At 39.2% G+C, this 17079-nt stretch overlaps 1 protein-coding gene across 2 annotated transcripts in view; it reads left to right on the forward strand.

Moving 5' to 3' along the window:
- LOC118317227 (phospholipid-transporting ATPase ABCA1) overlaps positions 1-17079 on the forward strand; it is a 161211-nt gene that overhangs the window by 71690 nt on the left and 72442 nt on the right. For both annotated transcript variants that reach the window (XM_035645757.2, XM_035645748.2), the window contains exons 19-30: positions 1891-2095; positions 2427-2543; positions 2744-2915; positions 3877-4008; positions 4640-4779; positions 5522-5659; positions 10093-10307; positions 12176-12251; positions 13888-14090; positions 15606-15654; positions 16283-16390; positions 16561-16593. In XM_035645757.2, the coding sequence (XP_035501650.2) occupies positions 1891-2095; positions 2427-2543; positions 2744-2915; positions 3877-4008; positions 4640-4779; positions 5522-5659; positions 10093-10307; positions 12176-12251; positions 13888-14090; positions 15606-15654; positions 16283-16390; positions 16561-16593 (1588 nt within the window). The remainder of the gene's footprint in view (positions 1-1890; positions 2096-2426; positions 2544-2743; positions 2916-3876; positions 4009-4639; positions 4780-5521; positions 5660-10092; positions 10308-12175; positions 12252-13887; positions 14091-15605; positions 15655-16282; positions 16391-16560; positions 16594-17079) is intronic.

Genomic DNA, 17079 nt, shown 5'->3' on the forward strand with positions numbered 1-17079 from the left:
GAAAAAAAGTAGTAATTCCTGCAAAATAATTTAAAACTTATCAGGTTTCCCTCTGAAATTAGTTAATTTTATGCTTCTACAAAATTTGGCAACTGATTTATATAAATGGATTTGTTCAGTCTTTATTTGCTGTACTGTGGTTCTTACTGTAATTTATATATAGGGCTGCAACTAACTGTTATTTCCGTGTTTAATCGATAATAATCGGTATACAGGCAGACAGGGAAAAAAGGCGAGGGGGGGTTGATTGACATACAACACAGGTCCTCGGTCCAAATTAAACCAGCGATGTTGCAGCTACGTGACATCTGTCTTCGCAATTCAGCTTTCACAATCCCCTGCGGAGTATTCTCTTAATTGAAAAAAAGGACTTTAAGTATAATTTCTTGTCGCACAGGTATTTCAATTGACTAATTGATTAATGGACTGACTATTATAGCTCTGACTTCCCCTTTGTTTTTTTTCAAAATCCAGTTAATTCTGAGGAACATTTTTCAGACAGATAGACTTTGTACTCTGATGTTTTCATTCAAGGACAAACTATTACCTTCTTTAAAGGGAACTTTAAAGACAGGCAAAAAAACACATTTGACTCGGTTGTGATCCCTGTCCGTCATTCTGACTCTATTTGTCAAAATGTCCTGCAGAATTACTTTGTAATGGAGAAGCGGGAACCCTGATTACTCCTCCTAACAATACTCGTTGTCTGCTGCCAGCTAAACGTCGGTTATATGTGTAGTGTTGACATGTGTTCGATAGAGGGGGCTTGTCTGCCTCCCAACTCATACCCTTTTCTCAAAAGCCAAAGGAGTGGCTCCTGTCGTTATGTCAGCTATTCACACAGGGGTCAAGCATGGGTGCCCACCAGCCCTGCTGTCTCCTCTCATCTTCAGACTGACTGTTGATTGCTTGCCAGTAGCTGGACAGTGGAAGACAACCCAGGAAGTTGCCAGCAGTGTTAGTAGCCAGGCTAAAGGTCTGCAGAGATTTTCAGATTCTCACCCTGGTAATGTAGCAGCGGGTCGACAGTATCCGTGATGATTCGTCTCTATAGCTTCAGCAACAGCCTCTGCCGGAGTGAAAATGCTGTGAGCAAATGAGGCGTGATAAAACAGCTGCCAGGCAACATGGCAATGCAGAGTGATATGCCATGGCAGATGATGTCTCACGGGCAACACATCATTTGCAATTTCCTACCGTATGAAAGAGCCAACAAATCTGATTTTGCAGCACATACATTTTAGTCTCCATCTTTGTTTTGTGTCTGGATATAAAGTCCTCAGGGATGTTCAAAGGCAACGCAGTGATTAAACCAGCTGACGTCTGTTGCAGTAGTTCACTGATCAGTTATTTTATTGATGTAATGGTGATCTTAACAGTGTCTCTTACAATTATCACCTAAATGTGGTAATGAAAGGCTGACACTATACACATGTAAGAATGGCACTCGGGAGAGTTTACTTTGGCCAAGGCCAAGAAGTCCCAAATATGTTTGTTTTTTTTACATCAAGATCCATTCATTATTTCCTGAAAATCTTAGACTGCCCCTCGCCTGCAAATAAGTTCAGTAATGTTTGCATATTTGCCACTTTTATGTCAACAGATGAGAAGATTGCCACCACTCTCATGCCTGTGTTTATTATGCAGCTAAAGCCTGCAGCCAATTAGTATGAAGCATGTATACAGAGGCAAACTGCTAGCATGGCAACAAAACATGCCTACCTAGAAAGTTCAGTAATTAACACATTATATCTTGTTTTTACAAAAACTAAATTGTAAAAACAACACTCAGCTAAGCTAATAGGCTGTCGGCTCCAGCTGCTTCAGCACGAAATGTCAAACTACTCCTTTAACTATGGATATTTTCACTTGTGCATCTCTCATTCCCAGAGTTTACTGTCATGTGTGGCCTTCGGCTTTGGCTGTGAGAGCTTTTCTAAGTACGAGGAGCAAGGTATCGGTATTCAGTGGTACAACATCAACAACAGTCCAGAGGAGGGGGAACGCTACACCTTCTTGCTGTCTATCATAATGATGCTGTTTGATGCTGCTTTATACTGGACGCTCACCTGGTACATTGAGAATGTCTTTCCAGGTATTTATTTTCAGAGCAAATTTGCTCACTTTCTACCTTCTTTATCTCCTCTGACAGTGGTTTTATATTTTAAAATGGACAGATGCTAAACTTTTGTGCTCTGTTTTTACTGTTCTTGCATGAGATCCCATTTCCTGGTTTATCTTAAATCAGTAGCCAATCGCTGCTATCCTAACAGGCCAGTCTTAATGCTTTCCTCATGGTCTCCAATTAAAAAGAAGACAGGAGTTGTGTCAGGCTGTCAAGAAGAAACCTACATTGTGAAATGCCACATTCCCTCAAGCCGAGCCATTATTGAAATGTTAATAATGTTCTCCTCGCTCATTCCCAGGCCAGTATGGAATCCCTAAGCCATGGTATTTCCCTTTCGCTGCATCCTATTGGTGTGGGAGAGCTTCAGTGACCGATGTCGACCCTGGTTTTCTGAAGGACACCAGTGTACATAATGGTAAAATGCTATATCATTTTTCCAATTGTAACCTGTGGTGTTTAACTGTCAAAACTAACCCACCCGGTTATCATGTATTTGTCAACAGCTCACCCAAGTATGAGAGCCAACATACTATAGTTCTAGTTAATTGGGATGGGTTGCAAGCAAAAATTAGCTTTTATGCTGGTTTCTCTGTTTGTTTGCATGTGTGTCTAAAGAATACATGGAGAAACCACCACCCAATATGAAGGCAGGGATCTCAATCCGCAATCTTGTCAAAATCTACAAGACTGGAAAGAAGCTTGCTGTGGACGGACTAACTATGGACTTCTATGAAAACCAGATCACATCTTTTCTTGGCCACAACGGAGCTGGGAAAACAACCACAATGTGAGTTGTATTATCCGTTTCTCCCATGATTTGCCACTGGACTCATTTTTCATGTAATTTCACAGGGTGCAACTAATCTAACTTGTACACAATGCCGACTACGCTGTTGCTACATTAATTCAGTGGTCACTGCTTTAAAAGAGTGACAACTTCTGAGAGGACATTTATCACACAGGGTCAGCTGTCGTGCTGATAGTGGGTGTGTTATCTAATTGCTATTTTTTTAAAAATAGTGGAAAGGGTGGAAGGGGTTTAGGATGACAGCAAATAAATGGAACCCCGTGGCCCAGAAAGAGTAAGCAAGAGAGAGAGAGCAAGTGATGCCAGACTAAGGGCTGGAGGGAAGGCGTCCGCTCTGAGCCGCTGTAACAAAACACAACAGAGCACAAAAAGGACACGAGAAAGACTGTCACACACTGAATCTCCGTGTGAATGCATTTCCACAAAGCCGATACCAGAGTATCTGTCTATCTGTGAGATTCAGTGATCAACTGAGTTTCTGCACAAAGCCTTATGTTTGTTGCTATGTAGAAAAGGTCTTTTGTATGGTGTATGGTATTTTCCTGCTCAGAATTGTCAGTAATTAATACATTACTAATGACCTGAGAGGGAATATAAGTTAATGGAGATGATATGGACAGTCTACACTCCAAAGTGTCTGATACAGCAGTACAGTCCTGGTTCGATTTTTCAGTATCTGTGACGGAAAAATCATTTTCCATACTTAATGAAAATTAAATTAGAATTTGTTGGTGAAATTGGACAATATGCCAATTGACTAATATGTTTAAATGGAGCAGGGAATGAATCGAACTCATCATTATGTTTGACCAACTGCTTCTCAGTTACACCAACTTTTTTCCCTATGATTGCAGAGATTAGTAAATTTGAATTAAGAATCAGCAATCCAGATTGATCCCCATGGTAAATCAAGATATTTGTGTCCTTCTTTTTTGTGTAGGTCAATTCTGACCGGACTTTTCCCGCCTACATCAGGCACAGCCCTCATCAATGGATATGACATCCACACTGACATGGACAGCATTAGGAAGTATTTGGGAATGTGCCCGCAGCACAATGTCTTATTCAATGAGTGAGTGACTTCAGCAGATAGCCGCCCATCCATGTTCTCAACTGACCATTAGTATAATCATGTTTTGCCTGTGGTTTATTAAAAAAAGGAGAATAAAGGGTCAAAATTGTTAAAGACCAATTTAATCATGTGAATAATGAGGGCTCAGTCGCAGCTTATTTTTTACATCAACACATCATCATCCCTTTACCTTTTGAAAAAAAAAAGAAATGTCCACCATTTTTTTCCCTAATGGTGTCAATCCCAGCTATTATACATTGTTTTGAGTTCACCTTAAGTGTCCCCTCTTTTCTCTCTCTGCACAAACCGACCTGTGCAACTTGACTCAAGTCATAATCATAATTATGCCTTAGCATCTGCAAATTACTTGCATTAATATTAATCCCAGACAGTCCAAGTATCTTTATTAAATAGAGTTAAAATATTCATGCAAACATTGAGGTAGACTTTGCAGCATATTACTTCAGTTGACAAAAGTGCAGCAGATCATCTTGCAAAATGCTTTAATGTGATGCTTTGGATATTTCAAAAGACAGCATCTGAAGAAGAGGCTAGGATGCCCTCTGCGGTCACTCATGCCTCCGCACAAGTCAATCAATCGGGTGTTATCATATTCTTTTCACTTTTCTAGGCTGACGGTGGAGGAGCACATCTACTTCTACGCTCGGCTGAAAGGACACAACTACGAGGAGGTGAAAATTGAGATGGACCAGCTGATTAGGGATGTTGGTTTACCACATAAAAGGAAGGATCTTGCCAAGAACCTGTCAGGTGTGTCTGTGTGTGTGTGTTGACAACTTTTGGATTTGTGTATCTGAGAAGGGTCTGGATGAAATTATGTGGGGATGTAAATTATGTTTTTGATGTGTGCATCACTTTGTGTGCTTGGTACATTCATGTCCCCTGGGAAGGTATATCATCTGTGAATTATCCTGTCTATTCAGGATAAAGCTCCTCTTTTATACCGTTCCTCTGCCGGCGCGTGTTCAAGCGGCAGGCTCACCATACACATGCACTGTACCTGTGTGTCACAGGTTGTAATTCATTGTCTGGGGGGCATGAACAAGTCCTGCTTGATAAATTGTCCCCAGTCATGGATTCCTGTGAGCAAAATCACTGAAATATGACTTTCAGGGTTGATCTATGTTGACATTTCCACTACATTAACGCTACATCGGATGCATTTTGAAGAACTCGCTATGAGAGAATCTGATGTGATCCTAGTGAGGTGTATCTACTTCCCAGCCACATTTTGCAAACAAAAGAAAATGAAACATTGGCGACGTACAGTACATCTCAACACATTTATTCCACATCAATGATGATGTAGCCAATAATGTGTCAAAACTTACATTGACATATAGTAAGGCAGGATTTTTACAGATTACAAGCAAAGATGATAATCCATTTGATTTCAGCTGCAGTTTGTGCATGTTTTTTGTCATAAAACCACATTCAAGTCATAATACATGACTGAGATACCGTAGCTGATAAAGATTGTTCTGTCTTCCAGGTGGCATGCAGAGGAAGCTGTCCGTGGCTATAGCATTTGTTGGCGGCTCAAAAATCGTCATCTTAGATGAACCTACAGCCGGAGTGGACCCCTATGCCCGCAGGGGTATCTGGGAACTGCTGCTAAAGTACAAACAAGGTATGCGATCAGTGGTTCGGACCACTTAAGGCTTCGATGTTTTTAGGGGGATTAGGCAGGATTAACTGGAATTCACAAATTGTTTGATGTGTGTCGAACAAAGAAACTTTTCTCGGCCGAACCGAGAAACTTCCCATAAATGAGCCTGGCTCCAGTTTAATTTTTAACCGTCAAATGTATCCAGTATTAGAGCTGTTAAGGTAATGAACCATCTAGTGCAGCCAACAGAAGTTACTTTCTTTGCCTTGCTCTCTGTGACACCCAATTGTGGGTGGAGAGAAATTGTAATTTGTACTGGAACAGATTGAAATGCGAGTGAAGACAAGTGAATCCAAGACGCTTTAATTGACACTGCTATTTAACAGGGTCCCTAATTGTCTGCCATATCAGTTCGCTTGTCACTCTCTGGCCTTATATACTTCGTGGTTGCTCGTGGCTGAAAGCAGGACATGGACATTATAGTAACGCGTTCTCTCAGCAGATGTCTAAATGTTTAATGTGCATTGAGTGACATTCCGCCCTCACTGTGTCATTAGCTCCTCTCTCTCTAATCAAGTCCTTTCACTCCAATTCGGAGCCAGAGATAACTCTGTTATAATGAGAACACCCACATTCTGGCTGCTTGAATGAGTCGTGTTTTGTGCCTCTCCTGTCGTGTTTGCACCACAGTGCTACGAAGGTTTGTCATTAAGCATAAAAGGCTACAGACATTGCATTAGTATTAAAAAACGCTGCAGGCTGAAATTCGACTTAATGTTGTGGTTCTTCGTGGATAATTAACGGTCCAGGTTTTCTTTACAGAGGCAGGTTGACCAGATTGCTGTAAGTCAGCGTTTTTTTTCATTGAATTCAGTCAGGGCTTATTTGGTTGATGACAGTTCAAAATCAGCTTTTCGAAATTGCTGGTGCAAAAGTACGTGGGCATACTGTACATGCACTTCTAGCTTAATTCAATCCCTCGGTGTATGTTTAAGATGAATGTTTCATTTATCTTTCATAAGTAGGGTTCATCAAAATATGGTGGATTTAATTACTTCTCAGATATTTGCATATAAGGAGACTTTGAATGTCCCTTTTGTCTTGCACCATAAGTAAATTACCATAGAAACTGAAGATTTAAAGTTAAACTTAGCTAATTATTCATTTTTTATTATTTTCCATTGCTGAATGTTGATTACTATACAATTACCCCACGTATTATTTCTTAAAATGGACCTGAAATATGGTATTCATGAATATGTTTTATACATTCTCCCTTTCAACAGCATCATTTTGTATCACTTAATTTATTTATTGTAATTGTAATTGATAACTTTGCCAATTAACAAGCCTTAAATAGCTCTTCTTCCATGGTATGCTGTTTTATATACTGTAGATGCACATGTGTACACACACACACAATAGGTTTTAGATTACATGGCTAATGAAACTTGTTATTTCCATGGATTTCCCCATCCGACTCCCTCACTATCAGTAGCCATATAATCACTGAGAGTAAAACATTAACATCTCTCAAGTTGGTTTTGATGATTTCATCAGTAGTTATGTAGTTAAATTGCATAAACCTGCTCCTCTAAAAAATGTCATAAACAGTGTATTATGGCCGTCTATTATGGCATTGAGAATCCCAATTATGTCCCACCTTGGAAACTCAAATAATGAATGATGCATTCAGGTTCCGATTAAATCCGTCACAATATGAACATTGTTTCTATCCCCACGTCCTTTTTCTCACTTCTGAAATAGCCTATACGAGACAGAATGTAACGTTTTGACATGAAGGAAAATATGTATTTTTTTGTAATATCCATGAGAAAAAAGTTTCAGCTTGTTAATTTTCTTACTGAACATCACTGAGTAGGCAACATACAGGTGAAACTCAAGTTGCTTGTTTGTAACAACTGTAACAACCAAAGTTGATGCACTATACATAATGCATTTTTTCTGAGGAATACAGAAATATGTCAGGATGTCACACTACAAAATATAATCACAGTATAAAATGTGTGGTCTTTCCTACACATGTCTTTTTCATGACATAGAAACCAAGCCACTAAATTTTTTTTTACGAAAAGTGCTAATGTGTTTAAAATCCGACCTCTTCGATGAAATATGATTTAGATGATGGAGGTAAAGACCGGAGTGAGCTGTGATCAAACAACTGTAGTATATTTGAACCTCATATAACATCTAAAACACTACACACACAGAAAAATATTCTCTGAACGCTCATCAGATTTATTCCAATAACCATAATGAGTGATTCTCAGAACCTTTACTGTATTATGGTTGCTTTTAATCAAAACTTTGAACCCATCTGTTTCTTTTAACACATGGACAGGCTCTTTCAATTCATTTTAAAATGTATTGATCTGAATTGATTGCCACAAACAGCAGTTGATACAGTTTTGTCCAGCAATTCATCTTACTGCCAATGTACATATCTGTCCAGCCTTCCTCAACTCCTGAGAAATCAATTTCTATCAGCGTGATTTAGAGGGAAGGAAGCAAAATAACAGAAACCAGATTCCTCCCAGCCTCACTTTTTCCACACATTGTGCAAGTGCTACCAATTTACCTGAACACACCCAACTCCATGTGATGTATCGCTTTGTGCTGTAATGCGCCACAACATGCTATAAATCAGAATACCTTTGTGGACCGTCTGCAGTCCAAACACATTTATTTTGCTCCCAAGTCATAGTTGATGCAGTGCATTTTGATTATTTTTTTTTTTTTTTTTTTACTAGTAAACCACAACAAATCCCTGGGAAAAATCATCTGTGAGTTTGAGCAACCCAAACAAAATGAGCTGGCTCTGTCAAACTAAACGTCAAGCAATCTCCCCAACCTTTCATAAGCAGAGATTTTTTTTCCCCCTCCCATATGTTAAATTGGCCAGTTTGTGGGCATTCATTCATATTGGACATTTTGTTGAGTTTGTATATAGATCCAGACTTGCTTGGCATAGCATAAGGCAGCAATACTTAACTGAGAAGGGAGGGATTTAGAAGCTCAGCTGGCACAAAAGGAGAGGGGGGTGGGAGGAGTGGGGGAGAGATAGCTGAAATAGTTGGCCAAGCAAAATGTCTGCATTGGGCTGCAGTTAATGACCTCTGAGTGTGTCCTTGTCCCTGGCATAATATGACCTGTGAAGATACAAATATGTCCAGCTCAGTTCAAAAGAACCCTGCCAGGCTCAGCAGGGGACTTTTGCAAACACAACACAAACGCAAAGGGGTGAAAACTCAGATAATTAGTGAGTGTGTATCTCCTCATCATGTTTTGAGTACGATATGCTTGATGTGGCAAACCTGTCGTCCCTGTAGGGAGATGGTGTGATCTGGTACTTGCTGTTCAAAATTACGTCGAGGGTGGTCGAAAGCATGCTATGGGCTCTGTGACCCTGCACTTTTTCACATTAAGTGACAAAAATGGTAATTTTTTTTCCTGAAAATGTCTCTAGAGGAAAAGTTCATCCTGAGGTGAACATGCATGTCTTAACCAAAGTCACTGTTTTTGCATCGGGAGCAAAGTGGTGCAGACGACATGCCATGCATAGAGCCTCTAGCAGAGTCAAAAGCATGACTAAATGACTCTTTTGGCCTTATAAGTGTGGGAAAAAAATGTTATAATCTTGATCTAGCACAGTCTGTTTGAAGTTACTGGCATCTAAGAAGGTTTTTGTCTTTGTCACTGAATAAAGGTATCGGATGAAATGTTTTCTGCTTGAAAACATGACTGGATCAAAAGTTACTCAGAACTCTGTGATGCTGCTTTCACGTCGACTGCAGAGACATGACCATGCTGTGACTTCATTACAGATCTACTTCCTTTTTTTGATTGCAGGGGCATGTGATTATTAACATATTTCATCTGATAAAATCTGCCATAAATGGATTAAAACACATGCAAATAAGCATTTGTGCTCAGCTTGATGCATCTCAAATCCAAGGATGCTTCGCACAAAGAGGACACTCAAATAAAAAATGTGATTTTGCAGAAATGCTGGAAAGGAGGCTGGAGGCGGCCTTCATCGTGATATTTAATTCTGTCCCAGACTCACATCCACACACTCCTGGAGTTTGCTTTGTTGCCATGTGGCAGAAAGGTGAAAAGAAGACAACTATGCTGTGACAGACACTGTAGAGTGACACTGGCTTGATTTAAACAGTTGTTTGAGCCGCTGGATTTTTTTCTCATCAGGCTTCTAATTTAAATAACGACAGTTGTCCAATCAAAAAAGGTCAGAAAAGAAAGATGCTGCAGAAATGCAGTTTATTTTTATCTTTTGGGGATTTTCAGTCCGTACCCTAAACCTAATCTACTCTGGGGGGTTTTATTTGCTTCAGACACAATTCACACCAGTTCAGACACCAATTGTGCACATTCAGGTGACCATCGATTGAGTCTCTCTTTCTCTCCCTCCTCAGGTCGCACAATCATTTTGTCTACACACCACATGGACGAGGCGGACATTTTAGGCGATCGCATTGCCATCATCTCCCACGGCAAGATGCGTTGCTGTGGCTCCTCACTCTTTCTTAAGAAACGTTTTGGCAGTGGCTACTACCTCACCCTGGTTCGAGATGGGACTGAAAAGATGGCAGCTCAGCGTAATGGCATTATACACAGTCAGGCCATAGAGGTACGGACACATAGTGTATGTGGTGTCTGGGTACACTGATTCGATTTTAAACGTTAATTTTACTGGGAATGATTATGCACAAATGCCATATGCCCTGTTTAGCAATTTGAGGCTATTGAGTCTGATAAACATTTGTATTTTATTGTCCACCTTACTACCCGGACTTTCATTCCTTTATTTGCCATGTGGATTGAATTACAATAGTCTGATATGAAACAAAAACACTGATTTATTCAGCTTAAAGCATATAAAGTTCATATTTATCCTTTTTAGCAATAAACTGATTGCCAGTGCTGGTTATAGTGCAGCTGGTCATTGCAACCAAATGTTCTGCTATTGTTTCTATTATAGTGGAATAAATGAGACACATGGTGACTCAACTAAAATATGGGCTTTAAGTGTCAATGAAAATGTGGGTATATTTTCACTCTATTTGGCCTCAAGAAGGTCAGGTTTTCAAATAACTAATTTCAAACACACCTCTTTACCACTTCATCACTAAATAGTTTTTAGTTACTGACTGTCAAGCACTCAGCGTTGACACTGATGCTCTTGAGTACTGTATGTGAAACTGATTCACATTCTTGATCACTTATTTTCAAATGAGATATTTACAGATTTTAAGTCATAATTTGGGCTATTTTAAATCATGTTTTATGTTTGTCTGCTTTTTATTCCCAAAGAAAAAAACATTGGGGCAGAATAAAGGGGATAACAAGGAAAAATTATACCATGTATTGTATGGTAGGCACCCCCACTTGACACCAGAACAATAGTTATTTTGGCATTATTTTCACATTTTAAAATCAAATTTAACATTGAGAATTTCTTCTCATATCTCAAAATAAGTTCAAAATCCATTATTTTGGAATCATCACAGATATTCCAACAGTGCCTGTGCCGGTTGACAGACACAGCATTGGCAGGGAGTGCTCATTATCTTCAGACTTTGGTGATTAGGACCCCTGCCCGACCACACAATAACTCTGCTTTTTTATCCTTATTAAAATAACTTTACATAAACCTGCTGTGATTGGAAGGGGATCGTTCTTTGTGACTTCATGTCATCAACAAAAGAACTTCAGCTGTAAACCTCTTTGAAACAACAGTAATCTCTCCCTAGTCTTTTATTGAACATGGCTGCCTCTTACTTTCCTGAGTGCTCCCTTTCTCTCTTGCCACCCTCCCCCTATAATGATCTGTGTTTAGTCTCTCCCAGCATGAGAATTGGCAAACGCCCACGTGCTGGATGATACTAATTGTCACCGGGGAGAGGGGTGATTCTTGCTTTAGCTCGCCAGTGATGCCTCGCACACTTAGTTTTAATCAATACGAGCAAATGAACAAGATGCACTGATGCCAGCAGGGCTAGAGCAATTACCATTAGTCTGCAGGCTCATTGAGGTGAGTGGACTCATTTCTTTGAAATAAATAAACATGCAAACAGCTTTTGTGGGTAGGGTAGAACAGTGTATCTTTTCCCTGGATTACAACTTTATTCCATGGAGTTATTGAGTCAATATAAGGAAATGGGAAAAAAAGTTTGATACTATTTTACTCTTGTACTATATTTAATAAATGTCATAAAGTTCTTTAAAAAGGCTTTGAGGTTTATTACAACCTTTGTTGAACTCAAAATATCGTCGTCATATCTTTGCATTGCCTTAAAATGTAAATATCATATGATGATCACGACAGATTAAAAATGTTCCCTGCTGTTGCAGCTTTGTTTTGAGTGCTTGAATAAAAACTTGTGGATGCATCCATTATTTAATTAATGCAATGCAGGACTTCTCAAGGAAGTAACTGTTTATCGTTCCAAGTGGTAAGGAATGATATGACCTTTCCAATCCGTTTCTGATTAACAGGAGAAAGACCATCCTTTGAGCAGCAGCCCAGATGACGGCATCAGCAGCCAAAACTGGAGCAACTCAGATCCCTCAGGTAGAAACTTTAAGTCTCTTACCAGTTTCGCAGTAGTGCTTAACAAAAATATGCTAGATGAAATTAGTTGGTACAACCAACATTAAAAGAAGAAAGAATATTTCATCCAAAACGAAAAATCCTGTCTTTGCAAGTTACCATTAGAAGCAGCACTGCGGGTAAATCAGCTCTTTGTCAGCCGTTTTTAAAACGAAACAAATCAACAGACACCACTGACGAAGTAAAGTAGCTGCCAACTTGAGATGCAGTTTCAATGTCCAAACTACTAGTTGAGTGCACTTTAAAGTAAAGTGTTGTATACAAATGGGAAAGAAGGCATTTTAGTGACAGAGAGAGTGTCAGAACAGCTTTTTGACAGCAGGAAAAAACTGTGTGACAGTAAAGAAAATAATAAACACTACGATGTGGTGAAGTTTTTCAACAGTATGTTTTGGATGATGGCAAATTCACTGCAAACGAAGGATGAACTCGATCACTAGCTCTTCTCGAGCACTTTCCCTGTGAAGAGGGAGTTACCGCATCATGTCCTCTTCTTAGTTGAGCTTGCTCCTCAGCTCTGCTTGTTGTCAGCTGGTGGGACGTCCGTGTGACATCTAGTCTCGAGTGACTCTTGTCCACGCTTCCAGAGTTTGGTGGTCCTCACGAGGAGGTTTGAGCCCATGCATTCACTTCCATAATAAATAGCGGCAGGGTTTCACCTTCAAATTCAGTACAAGATTTTATGGAATTTTAATTTAAGTGACAGATATTTGTGACATTTTACGAGGGTTTAAGCTCAGTGCAACTCAGAAAAGCATCATCAAATGTATATATATATATATATGGATAAAAAAAGGAATAATCCACCTTACTTGGTTCTCTCACAAGTCTGTTAGACTTGTAGTTTTGTTCGTGTAAACATTCTCTTGGAAGACATGATCCGAAGAAAACTTTCAGGTGGAGTCCAGGTTATTATACCTGGGAAATAAATCACAATCAAATGCTTATTCCTTCAAACTGACAATACATGATTTCTACATATAAGCTAGGAAATGCCGTAATAGCAATCATATCTCCACAAGTGATAGCACATTTCTCTTTATCACCCCACACACCAGCAAACACGCATTTTCACAAATAATTCAAACTGATGTGTGAAGTAGATCCATTTACTTCTTCATAAAGCACCGAGCCGTTGGTTATTCAGCTGCAGTAATTATGTATGAGAGGTTCTGGATCAATAATGGAAGCGGTACATTCTGCAACACTGTCGTGATTGATTCTCTCGGAGGCCCAGCTTCAGAACGTAGGTGGCAGAAGTCATATGTCTCAGTATGTTTAAAGGTTAGAGCATCAGGCATGTTACATGCTAGTTTTTGAAAGGTTTTCTGTGAAGTTTTGAATCAAATCAATCGTATCGTCACGTTGTAACAACTTTAAGGGTTATTTATTTTTATTTATAAGATGCTGGTTCTTCTTGACCTCTCTGTCTTTTGTATCACTCTAACAAGTAAAAATAAAAAATGAGGAAATATACATAACCAGAGGAATAGAAACATGCATTATCCACAAGGGTCTGTCGTGTTTTTTATGTGTGCAATCACGCCATCCTTTGGAAGTCGTATTGTGAGTTCTCTTGCGCCTATTTGTCTGGCAGATTTGACAGCTGTGGGTCAACTTGTGCGGCGGAATGTCCCTGAGGCAGTCTTCTTGGAGAGCATTGGTCAAGAGATCACCTACATCCTGCCCTATAGTGGAGCCCGAGATGGGACCTTTGCTCTGCTGTTCCAAGAGCTTGACCTGGCCATGGCTGACCTCGGCCTGACCAGCTACGGCATCTCTGACACCACACTGGAAGAGGTACACTGAGCGTGGGAATGACAACCCTTACCAGAATTAAAAGCTCACACATATTTTTTACATATAGAGAGAGAGAGACTGCCCTCTTATATGCACATAACAGAACATAAAAGTACCATTCAGGACCAGTTGTTTTCTTTCTTTATCTTATTTTTCCTTTTGTTATTGCTGTAATGCAGCTATTACTGATTAATCTGACTTTGTCACGTCCAAATGTCTGCTGTGATGGTACACTTCTATAGTTTGGAAGCCAGTTTGTTGTCAAATGTTTCCATACTGACAGATTCACAATTAGATTGCTATATGTTCTATTTAGTTTTCTATGACAATATCTTTATGAAAAAAATGGTAATTATTAAGAATTAAAATGAAATATTGAAAACAGAATGTAAATAATCTGTACTACTACTTCTGTACAACTACTACTAATGCTGCGACTAGTACTGTTGCTGCTGTTCTTCTACTACTACTGTACTAATACAATTACTACTACTACTACTACTACTGTACAACAACAACTTCTACTACTACTGTACAACTACTACTGCTGCTGTACTTAAACTACTACTGTACTAATACAATTACTACTACTACTACTGCTGTACTTAAACTTCTACTGTACAACTACTACTATTAATATTACTGTACAACAACTACTACTGCTACTACTACTTCTACTACTTCTGTACTACTAGTAGTGTAGTCATTAGTGTAACACTACATGATCTTATCTTTCCTAAACAGATGACTCACCCAGTATGTTTGTCATACTCAAAAGTGGGTAGCTGTTGGCAAATGTTCTTCATGTAACTCCATCACGAATCAGACACTCACTGCCTGCAGACAATATGAATAATTCCTCTTGAGCATTTAAAATTGAGACACAACAAGGTTATTCCACCCATCTCCGTTTTATTGTAGAGTCCACTTCAACTGAAAATACGCAGTGATTTTCCATATAATGAACCCGAGCTGATAGATGGTATGTTTCATAGAAGTTAGTCATATAATAACATTTTATCTGGTCTTTGTAATGAATAGCTCTGTCAAGTACCTGTATTTTTGAGTGTTATACGATGTACGTAATTCTGTTTTATGTAGTTTTGCCTGATATAATAAAGAGGGCAGGTGCTGAAACGAGGCTCAACATGCACAACAGAATGAAATGAGTCGAAGGACTTATTTATTTTGACATTTAAGCTGAATGAATAAATAAAGTCAGCGAGGGGCATTTCTCTTGGAGAGGCCAGTCGGCCAGTGCTCAAGGTCTTGGTATACAACCCTGATCGGATTATGAGCAGAAACTTGACAGTGGTAACTGGAATCTGCATCAAATCTGCTTTACATTTGACATAACTTTAAGTTACCTTTAAAAGCAGCTTAAATAACACACACACACACTGCCTTATCAGTTTTTTTTTTCATTCATCTTGCTTGTGTGCTCGCTGATGAAGTGAAGGGAAACATACTGTAACTGTCATTAGATTTTACGCTCAAGATATCTTGTTCCCACAGATATTTCTTAAAGTGGCAGAAGACACTGGAGTGGACACAGAAATCCAAAGTAAGGAGACACAATCTATGTCGATGTAGTTTAATCACAGCCACATTCAAGTCAGTAAATTCCTGACTTTAAACATTTACATTTTCTTGTTTGAGCTACAACTTTTGATACCATTGTGCAGATTGTCTTCTAATGTATTCAGATTACTCTGATGTATTGTGGAATTAACTTTGCAGTCAGTGGTTTTGGTTTATCCAGAATCTGGCTGGCAAACAAGCCACTTCTGCATTACCGTCAACATTGTGCAATGATGCTCCCTACTCGTTGTAGGTTTAGCCTTTATTGTTTTATATGCTGGAGCAGTGTTTGCAGTATTTCCACCAGTGACATGGTATGGTTTATTTTTCTGCAGACATATCGCATAAATATAGCCATACAGACTGGCATTGGTTTTCTCAGTGAAAAAAATTTAACATTTCATTCCCAGTATGTCTGTTTGTATCCACTGCAAAACAACACTTTTCAGTTCATCTCAAAATTGGATTATTTCACGTTCCTAAAACACCTGGGCTTGTGCTTTTGCAGGAAATAATATGGCGTTCTGCAGTGCACGTACCTATTCTTATTGTTATTTATAACCCTAAATTGGGTCAGGCCAAAACAACATATCTTATTTGTTTTCCCACAGCAACAGAGGAGCTGTTTGTGAAAGACTGCAAAAAAAGCTCCCGCAAATCCAAGCGGAACAGCATCGCCAGCATCCGCGCTCCTCCAGAACAAGTCTCTGGAATGACTGGCAAGTCTCTCCAAATTTGTAGTATTGGAAGCTCAATTAAACTATTCTGCATGTATTTAACAACGCAGTAAGTTCGCTGACTAATATCAATGGCTGTCACAGTATTTCTGATAGAAATTGTTGTACAACGAGCCATGATTCCTGTTTGATCCTTTCTGTTTTCCATGTAGAATTAAAAGGAAGATTTACAAGTAAAGTTAAAGGTATGTATTATATTTCATTTTACTACACACTATCTTAGTTTTGTTATTCCAGCAATTGTCTGTTTTTTGTACACACCCATTATTCTTCAATTATTAACTTGATTTAATTTGGCTCTAATTTGACTGTTTCACATCAGTGGCCTTTTTGAGAAGAGGGCATAAACACACAAGCTCCATCTTCTTGGTGCGGCTGTGGCGCAGGACGTAGAGTCGTTCGCCCACCAACCCGAAGGTTGGCGGTTCGATCCTACCTCTCGCCAGTACACATGCCGTTGTGTCCTTGGGCAAGACACTTAACCCTAACTTGCCTCTGACGGATCTTCCGACAGTGCATGAATGAGTATGAATGTGTAAAAATGCGTGGTAAATAGCAGCGCAGTATGAATGGGTGAATGTGACCTTCCTGTAAAGCGCTTTGAGTGGTCTATATGACTAGAAAAGCACAATATAAATACAGTCCAGTCCATTTATTTTTAAAACAGAATT

Source organism: Scophthalmus maximus, chromosome 12 (assembly GCF_022379125.1).
Source record: "Scophthalmus maximus strain ysfricsl-2021 chromosome 12, ASM2237912v1, whole genome shotgun sequence".
Classification (NCBI taxonomy): Eukaryota; Metazoa; Chordata; class Actinopteri; order Pleuronectiformes; family Scophthalmidae; genus Scophthalmus; species Scophthalmus maximus.